The sequence below is a fragment of the Gossypium hirsutum genome, chromosome A03 (assembly GCF_007990345.1).
Source record: "Gossypium hirsutum isolate 1008001.06 chromosome A03, Gossypium_hirsutum_v2.1, whole genome shotgun sequence".
Lineage (NCBI taxonomy): Eukaryota > Viridiplantae > Streptophyta > Magnoliopsida > Malvales > Malvaceae > Gossypium > Gossypium hirsutum.
Genome location: NC_053426.1, coordinates 14,971,080 through 14,982,104, shown reverse-complemented (window position 1 = coordinate 14,982,104; position 11,025 = coordinate 14,971,080). Strand labels below are relative to the sequence as shown.

The 11,025-nt window shown below is 28.3% G+C and overlaps 1 protein-coding gene across 2 annotated transcripts; it reads right to left on the bottom strand.

The window, feature by feature from the left end:
• Window positions 1-3,846: 3,846 nt before the first annotated feature.
• Window positions 3,847-9,203, bottom strand: LOC107947339 (lipid droplet phospholipase 1). 2 transcript variants are annotated; one of them, XM_016881980.2, is made up of 11 exons: window positions 8,824-9,203; window positions 8,358-8,425; window positions 7,981-8,051; window positions 7,607-7,849; window positions 6,793-6,968; window positions 6,636-6,691; window positions 6,489-6,541; window positions 6,278-6,401; window positions 5,680-5,777; window positions 5,464-5,548; window positions 3,847-4,369 (listed from the first exon to the last, which is right to left on the bottom strand). In XM_016881980.2, exons 1-10 carry the CDS (start codon window positions 8,958-8,960, stop codon window positions 5,477-5,479), a joined length of 1,098 nt encoding a protein of 365 aa, XP_016737469.1. In that variant the 5' UTR covers window positions 8,961-9,203; the 3' UTR covers window positions 3,847-4,369; window positions 5,464-5,476. The 2 variants fall into 2 exon arrangements, with proteins under 2 accessions (XP_016737469.1, XP_016737470.1); XM_016881981.2 differs by lacking the exon at window positions 3,847-4,369 and having other exon boundaries at window positions 5,228-5,548; window positions 8,882-9,200.
• Between the last annotated feature and the right edge of the window lie 1,822 nt (window positions 9,204-11,025).

Genomic DNA, 11,025 nt, shown 5'->3' with positions numbered 1-11,025 from the left:
CTTTAACTCTGGCTAGGGGGCGAGAGAGAGGGAATGAGAGAGAGCAACTGATTTCTTTTCAAATGAAGATAGCAGAAATGAATTTAGCCCAAAAACTTGGCTTTCATAGCCTTAGGAAACGACAGCGTTTTGGGGTTCCCTCCCCAGACGCAAAACGACGTCGTTTTGGGGAGGGAACTCGCGATTCGACCCGCCTAGAAAGAGGATCCGCGCATTTTTTTAGCGGAAGGGCTATTTGCACATTTAGCCCTTCCGCTTTTTCATGTCTCTATAATCAAGTTATTGCTACTTTAAATTCGGCCCTGGAATATGTCCCGTTTTTCAATTTGGTCCTCGACCACGCGCTGCTTTTTTAGGATGGGGAATATTGCGTTTTCTGTACTTCTAGGATATGCGCATGCTGCAATTTGGTTGTTTTTCTTTTTGTTTTCTTTGAAATTCACCCCAAAATTCGTTTTTGCTTCGATTTTCGTCCCTCTTCTACTCTTTCTCATTATTATACTTTAATTTTAATTTTATTCATGCTATTATATTTTAATTACTGTTATATTTTTGTTATACTTATATATATGTATATTATATATATTATATAGTATTATTAATAGTTTTACTATTATTGTTTTTATTTTTGTATGTCACCTATGTACTCTATAAATATATATGTATTATGTTCCATATCACACATATTTATATATCAATATTATATTATGTATATTTCTTTTTTTAAATACTATATATATATATGTATATATTTAGATATTATATGTATGATATTTATGTTATGTACATACTTTTAATATTATCATGTATTTATTTTTACATATGTATATATCTATGTAATATCATTAATAGTTATTTTTTAATATTATTATGCATATACTGTGTAAATATTTTAAATATTGTATTTTTATTATGTATATATTTTTAATACGGATACATTTTTTATTACTCGTATATATATTTTAATATTATTTTTATTGTTATGCATATACTTTAATACTATATCATTTTTATTTTTATTTTCATGTCATCTTATGTTTATGTTTTTCAAACTATATCATGTATATATATTTATATAGTTATTAATAGTGTTTTTTTATTATGATTATTTCTAATATGTATGTGTTATGTATTTACTTCTAATACTATGTATTGTATATTCTTACTATAATCATTATTACCATCACCATTATTTTTATTATCATATTATTGTCATTTTTTTATCATTCATTATTTCCTATCCTTTATATATTATTATTGTTATTAACGTACATTATTAGTATCAATTTACTATTAATTTTACTTTTATTATTATCATTATTATTATTATCATATTTATACTTATATTTATTTTATCCTAATGTCATTTTATTATTATTGTTATATATATACATATCCTTTTACTACTGTTTTTATATACATATATTTTAAATATTATTACTATTTTTTATTTTTTTATTACCATTATTGTTATTATACTTGTATCTATATATATTTTGTTTTAATACCTTTATTATTACTACTTCCATTTATCTTTTATCTCTAACTATTATTATTATTTTATATATATTATTATCTATATTATTATTATTACTATTATTCTTTATTGTCATGGTTAATATTTTTATAGCTATTATTTTTATTACTAATATTACTATTGTTATATCTAGTATTATTTTTACTTTCATTATAATTACTACTATTATTATTAGTCTTTAACATTTTTTAATTTATTCGGTCATTTTCAGATTAGCATTTTTACGAAGAGGGATCGTATTTTAATGTCTTTCAAGCTTTCATTTTTTTCGACACTAAGACACTAATTAATCAACTAGGTACCAATTTTTGGGCGTTGCGAGGGTGCTAATCTTTCCTCGTGCGTAACCGACTCCCAAACTTGTTTTCTTGATTTACGTGGACCAAAATCGTTGTTTAAATAAATTAAACCATTTATTAAAAATAACCACTTTTACAAGGTGATCCAATCACACCTAAAAAGATTGGTGGCGACTCCCGTTTTCGTTTTTCTTCAAGTTGATACCCATTTTCCAAAAAAATGGTTACGACAATCACTATAATATCTAATTTCACCGCCATTGTTATTTTTACACTAACAATAGGTAAACACACTGCCCATCTAAATCCACCCTAAAAGAGGTTGAGAGGATAATAATGTTAAAATAATTGGTACAAAAAACTGTTTTGTTGACACAACAAATTTTTAAAATTTTTCATAAAATAAGACTTCTATTATGATATCTACAATAATAGATTTGATCAAATAAAATACTTGTATTTTCAAGTTAGTGAAATAGGCCAAAATGCAATAACCCTCTAGGAAGGTGATGAATTTGTCGAACGATTTAATCTAGAGTCTAAATACTTTTAGGTTTCAACTGGTCAAACTCTTGAATGCTTAGAGAGTGAGGTCTAATTCAAATAACTAAACACAAGAAAAAAATAATTACTTCCCAAAAGGTAGTTGACTTTTTCTAAAGGGGTATCTAAATTTAAAATTCAATTTTTTAAATTCGAATTATAACTACAAAGAAGAACACAATTATAATCTCTCAAATTTACAATAAAAAAAACTAAAAAAAAATTAAAATTTATTCGAATTTAAAAAAATAACTAAAATAAAATTAAAATTCACCAGAATTTCCCTCACTTGCTTAGTTATGAATTTCAACACCCTTATTGTCTCTGCTCTAGAAAAAAAAAACACAAGAATTACATCAAAATAGGAAGAAGTAAAAAATAATATTTTAAAAGAAAACCAAAGTTCTAATACAACTTCAAGTAGAGGCCAACAACATCAAGGGATACCTTTCCTTAGTGTGTCGCATTACATGCCCAAATATTGAGGTTTTTCGCATTTTCTGTATTGGTACAATTACAGGTACATTTTAGTCTTTAATTAAAAACAAAATCATATAATTATTCAATCTAATAACTTAGTTTTCCATTTTAAAATATTATTTTTCTAATTAATTAATTGATTTAATTTTAATTTCGTTAAATTATGATGACTTTACTATATTAAAATTTATGTGTAAATCAATTTAATTATCCAATTGAAGTATAACTATGATAACTAATTAATTTAATTCTCACTTTGGACTCAATTATTTAATTCCATATAATTAAATGATCAATCAAAAAATAAAATTACTTTCTAAGCCATCTCAAGAAAATACATTTATTGCAAATAGTAACGCATCCAACTAATATCTCATTTTTATCCATTCGTTCAAAAAATTCTTTTTATGTAATCCACTTAGAATTGTGTTAAGCTAGCAGTCAGGGATTAAATAATTGGTAATTAAGTTCCAATGCTTCGTCTATTAATTGCAAATTATTTGGTCACGGAGTCAATCCACTAAAAGTCTATTAATTGCAAATTATTTGGTCATAAGGTCAATCCACTAAAAATATCATGATTAATCTCCTTATTATATACCATTACGGAAGCAACATATATTATGCTTTTGCCTAATGACCATGTCATACACGTATTACATTCATAAGATATCCTTGATCCCTTTAAGTTAAAATTTATTCCCTAATCCAATCCATTTTATCTCATTATAACCATTATATCTTCTATGTTGATGATGATCATTACTTACAAAACAAATGTTCCAAGGCCACGTTTCATTTATAATCCATACAATGTCATCGAGAATATATCATTTACCCTTTATAAGTTATGCTATTATGAGTGAAGTCATGTTATGCATAAGTTATGTACATGATATACCAACTTTCAACTCACTACTACAAAAGCCCATTGTTAGCTCAATAATAGGTCAAAAACTCAATCGAAATAATCAAGAAATGGGTGAATTGGCCTTTTAAAAATACGATGGAAGCAATGGAAGAATATGAAACAATTGACACAACGATTTAGAGTGGTTCAGCCCCAATTGCCTACTTCACTACCTTAGCTTTCCACACCTAAGGATTTTCCTAATTTCACTAATTTGATCAACCTTTGGTGACAAGGTTTAACCTTGCATCTCCTTTAATATTTCTGCACAAATCTTCTGACTCAGACCCTCTCGAAGATAAACAAATAAAAAATAATAACTCTTACAAGATCAAAGTATTTGCCAATTAAGCTCAATTACAAAGAAAAATACTTGAGCTGATAAAAAAACAATGAAGCTTAAAAGTGTACGTAAGAAAAATATGGAAAAATTAAGCACAATGGTTGCTTGATTGATCTTCAGGCTTCAATAATCTCTCTTGTTATTGTAAGACCTTTAGAAGCTAGTATTTATACCTTCCAATTGATTTCTAACCGTTGTGGTTATTGGGATATTGAATAAAGTCATTAGGGATGAAAATACCAGTACATTGATTTCACCTGCAAGAATAAGGATCGATACCAATAGCATTTAATGCCTATTTTAGTGACCATTGGAATCATTTCTATCGATACCCATGGAAATTAATCGATACCAAATAAAAGTTATTGATACTTGATAAATATTTTGCAAGTCAAAATGTCAATTTCGTATCGATACTGAAAAATTTATTGATAAAAATATATCATTATTAATACTTGAAGAAATTTATCGATACCCAACAAAAAATATCGATACCGGATCGATACTTTGTAAACATTTTAGAAAACAAAATGTCATTTTCGTATCGATAGCAAAAAATGTATTGATAAAATCTTTGTTCTAATAATACTCAGTAAAAACTATCGATACTCAATTATCAATATAATATCATTTTAAGTATGCATAATGCAATACAAATATATATATCTAATATAATAATAAATTGCTATAATTATTCTTTTAAATCTATACAATTGAATCAAAATTAAAATTTTATGTATAAATTTAAATCACAATCAAAGTTCCATATGTATAAGTAATTTTGATATCTATCCCAAATATAATACATTATTTTTTGAATTTATCAAGTATTATGTTTTAATACATTATTTTTCGATTATCATTTTCTATTTTTAATTCATACGGTGAATCCTTTAATTTTTTTAAAAAGAATATTTTAATTATCAAATACAATAAACCTTACATGATGAAACTAGTTTATTGCTGTTAAAGCTCAAGTAAATATACAGTACCGTGAGAATATATATTTAACCACATAAAAAGATTGAATTCTATTTACTTACTACTATAAAATATTTAAATTATAGCAAGCTTCCTCAAACTTTAGAATGTTTTAAATGATCAAAGACAAGAAATTATTAAACAGCTTTCACGAACCATAAATTACTGAATAATATCTCGTTAGAACACGTATTTATGTCGGTGTATATTGCTGAACGTGCACGTGTATACAACATAAAAATGATCAATGAATGAACAAAATTTTCTTCATGACTGCCAAAACCAATCATAGTTTTCATACCCATCCTTTGCCAATGGGGGATTTCAAGCACCGACTTACAGTGAGTTGCAAAAATTTATCTTTGCTTACCTAAAGGAGATCTTCATGTGTGAAAATGGTCGATCAGATGTTGGATTACGTCCGCACCTTCTGTATGCATAAATTCATCTTTAACCTGCAAAATGTGCAGAATAGGAATTAGCACATCAAAACAAACTTAAAAGCATAAATGATCTCATGCATGAATATGAACCATTGGTAGTACCCAATGAATGGATAGAGATTCATAGAGAAAGAGAGGGCAACCTGTATGACACTGTGAGCAGCAAACCTCAGTCGACTGTTGTGAAAACTAACATCTACTTTTTCCCATGAAACTCGGGATAGGCCTCTAACCAATTCCTCTGCACAACATTATTGGATTAATGGAGTTGTACAATCTGGAAACACTAAAGAAAGTAACATATGGTAATTGGAGGAAAAAGCATGCAAGTTAGATTACTTAGTCATGGAAATTCATTAAGAAACAGAAAACCATTTAGATGCAATGGAAATTAAATTCATAATGATAAGGCAACAAATTCACTAAAAGTCGGACAGAAGAAAGCTGAACACTTTTTTTTAAAGCTGAACACTTTTTTTTCCCTTCCATGGTACAAAGGAGACCAAAGCATAAGAGAATTAGTGAAGGAGCATTTGTGAATGTTGGGGATTAAACCTTGCTGGAATCCAACTTCCTAAGTTGAACCATTTGCGCTAAGGCTCGGATTTAGAGAAACACAACATAGATACAAAATTATTTTGGGAAAGCAAGCTAGGGAACTTTGAATGCTGAAGATAACCAGAAAAAGCAAACAAAACAAAAGTAACATTCCATCTCAAGTCAGAAACTAAGTTCTTATACCTTCTAGCTTGTCAGATGAGCCATCATCCTCTGTTGAAATAGTTTCATACTGTTCAGAATCACATGCCTTGCAGTGCTCTTCATACACAATATGTGGATACTTTTCATTTAGAGACTCCCCCCACTAATAACATTACAGAACTGGTCATTAATAACCAAAAGAGTAGTAAATATGAACTAAATTGTAAAAAGTTCACAAAGATGAAAATACCTTTGGCAGTTCACTTTCCCGTCTTATTGATGATGTTCTCCAGCCCACAATATCTATTGAATATTTTATTAACAGAAAACAAATAAAATTCAGCACAGATCTGGAATGGGTGACAAAAAAATTGAACAGATCTTGGGGAAAGGATACGATCATAGCCAACATTGGCATACAGCACCCGTCGTTTGAATAAACGCAGTGCAGACCTGCAAAAAAGGTTTACTACTATTTCAGTCATTTTACGAATTTAGGTCTTAAATATCAAATCTTAAGTAACTTGACAAAAAAAAAAGTTCATATTGCATACATGAAATAACACTCTTCATAATCTTCCAACATTCGCTTAAGTAGTGGAGGCTGCAGTGGAGGCTTTTCTTCATCATCATCAGTAAGAAAAAGGTGCCGACCTGTTCTCCTAAATATCCAATGAATAACATAACTTGCAGCTTTCTCAAAAGCAGTTACCCCAAAAAGAAATGGTACCTGTAAATAAACATTTTATTATTACATCACAAACCAACAACTGGTAAAATCTATAGAATAAAAAACAGGAGCTGAACTGGTGAGGATCCAATGTAGAAGAGATTTTAATATTAAAACACTATTTTAAGTTTAAATAAAGTTAAAGGCTTCAAATCTCACTGCTAACAAGTAATTTTTTGATAATAAAAAATAAAACAAATATAAAACCGGTTTCTGCCAGTTCAATAGGTTTATAACCAGTTCAATGAAATCTGTGTTTAATATATGTTATTGAACTAGAGGGGCCACTGGTTAAACCAATTCGGCTTTTCATTCACTGCTAAAATCCTTGACATACCAACACTGGTGAGAGATAATATGCTGTATAACACACAAAGTATGCCATAATCTATATGCTTTGTTTTACAATCAACAAAGTACAACGGCGAACACAAAGTCATAAACCAAATCTATTCCAGACCAAAAACAACCAAATTAGAGAACACACTCCGAAATATAATGAAAGCTGGAAATGTTGAATAACTCCTTCACGGTGATCTTTGTGTGTGACTAAGCATGTGCAGAACACACACAGAGAGAGAAAAATAGTGTGTTTTAGCTATTTCATTCATCTATGCATGTTAAGACAAAGAAGCTACCTGCTTATTGCCCCTTGAACCAAGATGAGGTGTCGCAACAGTTATAAAGTTAATAGCCTCTAGGCCACCAATTGTAGCCCTTGGTTCCTCCTTGCATCCATTACCGGATATATCATCTTTAACTTCTTCCTTAGGCGGTCTATAGAGTTTCCCGATCGCATATCTAGCCACTAGTCCTCCCACAGAATGTGCAACAAAAGAGATCTTACTTAGATTAGGCTTTTCTTGAATAACATCAAGGACCTAGCATTGAAACATTTTTGTTGATAGCAAATAAGATTATGTAATTGATACTCTTATATTAGAACAGATAAATTTCATTGATTTTGAGTTTTGACAACTTAAATAGGGTATTATTAACAAAGTGTGCTAACCTCATCAGCCAACCGTTCACCCATTACATCCACACCATCTAAGGAAAGCGTAGCCATATTCCGTTCACTGCCTGCAGAACAAGTAAATCATCCAAGTAAAATCAAGCAGACATACTCTATCCAGAAACTTAAACATCAACATTGCTGGCCTTACAAACTAAACACTCAACAGCTTACTAAAAAGTAAAAGTCTTGTTTTAAAAGGAGATTTTTGAGCCATGCAGAAACTCAACTCAACGTTTTTCGATACCAGTATGAATGAATTGATGGTTCCAACATCCCCTACATTCTAAAGAAGATATGAACAAGTAGCAAACATACAAAAGAAGTAGCAAGCGCTGTTTCTCTGAAAAAGGATGCCCAAAAATGTTACTTACAATGGATAAATACTTTATCGGGTAGCCTTTTAACAAATTGCTCTGCTCCATACTTCCAATTTGAAGAACTGCACAAGCAAGCATACAAGCAATGCCGAAACCAATTTCAGGAGAATTTGTAATAATATTAATATTCGATAATACACCGTAAATAGATATTATAACACGATTTAACACAAGGGATTCGAAAATTTCCATGTGAATTGGAAATGATGCAATGAATGACCATGCTACAACAGAAGAACAAAAGAAAATTTTCAATTCAAATTCAACATTGATAGAGCTAATCCAAGAATCAGATCATAATTTAACAACTTCAAATTAAACCGAGCATAAAATATGGCTACAACTAAGAAAGAAAAAAAATTAACAGTACAAGATAAAAAAAAATCAAATCAAAATCCAATTGAAAAAACATCTCAATGTTCCTTTTAAGGAAAGTTTTTGACAAAAAAAAAAAGGGGACCTGCCGAGAATTCCATGGACCATGATAACAAGATGATCAGCTGATGAAGAAAAAGAACCTTTACAACTCCAAACATCGCGACTCCCATTCACCGACTCTGACGAACAAACTCCATCGGCGGCGACGTCGTTTTGCATCCTTAATAACTTAAAATCCTTGAATTATATATATTCTTAGTGATGTTCAGTAAACTAGCAATAAAAAGAAGTTAATTTTGAATTTGAATTGAAACTTAGTTCGGAGATGATCCAAGATTGTTGACAAAATATTAATAAAAAGGAAGGAGAAAGCGCGAGAAAAACAAGGGTGAGAATTTGTTGGAACTTTGAAAATAAATAAATAAATGAGGGATAGGAAAAACCAGAAAGCGAAGGAAACGTAGTCAGGGAAGACGTGGCGAGGAGAACCTACAAATGGAAACTCTATACATGGTCAAATTTATATATGCTCCTTATACTTTCCCTTTTTGTGCATCCTCTACTGTTATTTAGCTTAATTGGTCCTGTATTTTTTGAAATGTTAATTTTTAGTCCAAATGTACACGAAATAGTTCCCATGTTGAGATTAATTTCTGGTTTAATTTTTTTAAATATATTTTTCACAGACCCTTTTCTATTGAAAAGATAAGTAAACAATGATGGGTGACTTATCACTTAATGAAAAATGAGTTGAGTTTAGTCAATCTATATATATATATATGTTAATAATTGAACTATATTTTTTAATTTGATTTTTAAATTTATTAAACATTATATAAATTATTTCAATATACTACAAGATTTATTTTTATAAGATAATAAAAAAAAATTAATGTATGATTCACATGTGGGAGATGACATGAAATTTCTTTTTTACATTTTAAATATTCAATCACTTTTTATTTATTTTATTTTAATTTTTTTAATTTAACATAAGAAATTTATTTTATTTTGAGTTTATAAAATTCTTGGTTTCATTTTTAATATTAAGCATAATTTTTTAATGTATTTTCTTTGCTACTAAAGATATTTTTTTTGAAATTGAGGATTTTGTGCGTACTTTAAGCATGCAATCCCTATTAAACCATTTTTGTCATTAAAAGTTTAAGTAACCTCAAACCCATATATAAAGTAAAATGTGAGCATATTGTTGTGAAAAAAAGAAAACTCAAAAAAAAAAAGAAAAGAAGATAAGTATTCTTATCATTAAATTTTACGTCATTTACCTCTTGTCAGTTATATTGTATTTATTTTTGTCCCCTCATAAGAAAAGACTAACACCAGTATTGTTTTGAGGTAATTTATATAAGTTTAAGTATTAAATTAAATAAAACAAAAGTTTAAGCACCAAATTAAAAAGAAATGTGAAATTGAAGTACGAAATTGGATTTATTTTTTCTTTTATCTTTTTCCTTAAAAAAACCAGCTACATCTATTAGTGCTCTGAAAATGTGGAACTTGAAAAGATTGCTGGTAATTAATGTTTAAAAATTACCACTAAAATAAAAAAATAAATACCGAGTTAAATTATAAGTTAAAAAAAAGGAGCAAATCCGTAGCTTCTAATGCAAACTCAACAGTCAAAACTCTAAATAAATACCATAAAAACGATTACACACACATAAGTATTTATTCTATTTATTAGACTTAACTTAACTTTAAACCCTTAATTTTTAATTAAACAACAACTGTTAACTTCAATTGATATGTACTGATTTCAATATATTAAGGCTTAGTTTGGATAGGCGATGTATTTATCTTTAGTGAGGTTAAAAATAACAGTGATGGTGAGATTAGTTACTGTAGTGGTGACATTGTATACCATAGCGATGAGATCAGAAACAATAGTGGAGTGTGTGTTTGGATCCAAACGCAGCTATAGAAATGAGGTGAGAATTGAAAATGATTATTAAGGACATCATATTAGAATTGATATATAATAGAAGTTTTTTAAATTATTTTACTTTTATAAAATTATTAAAATATTTGAATTTATAAATTCATTTAATAAAATATTAAAATGTATCTTCCAATATTTTATTATAAATATTTCAATGAATTATATAATAAATTTAAATTATTTATTAGATGAAATTATAATTTATTTTAATTTTTTATAGTTAAATTTTATTTTAAATTTTTTATAGTTAAATATTCTTTTATAACAATGATAAATATTATTTTCACAAATAGTAACGTTATACTTGGATCAAATTTTGAAGTA

Coding starts and splice junctions, on each gene's coding strand:
- LOC107947339 (XM_016881980.2), bottom strand. CDS start 8,960: ATGCAAAACGACGTCGCCGCCGATGGAGTTTGTTCGTCAGAGTCGGTG. Junction 8,426..8,823: donor GTCCATGGAATTCTCGGCAG/GTCCCCTTTTTT, acceptor TTGCTTGTGCAG/TTCTTCAAATTGGAAGTATG. Junction 6,402..6,488: donor GGGAAAGTGAACTGCCAAAG/GTATTTTCATCT, acceptor TAATGTTATTAG/TGGGGGGAGTCTCTAAATGA.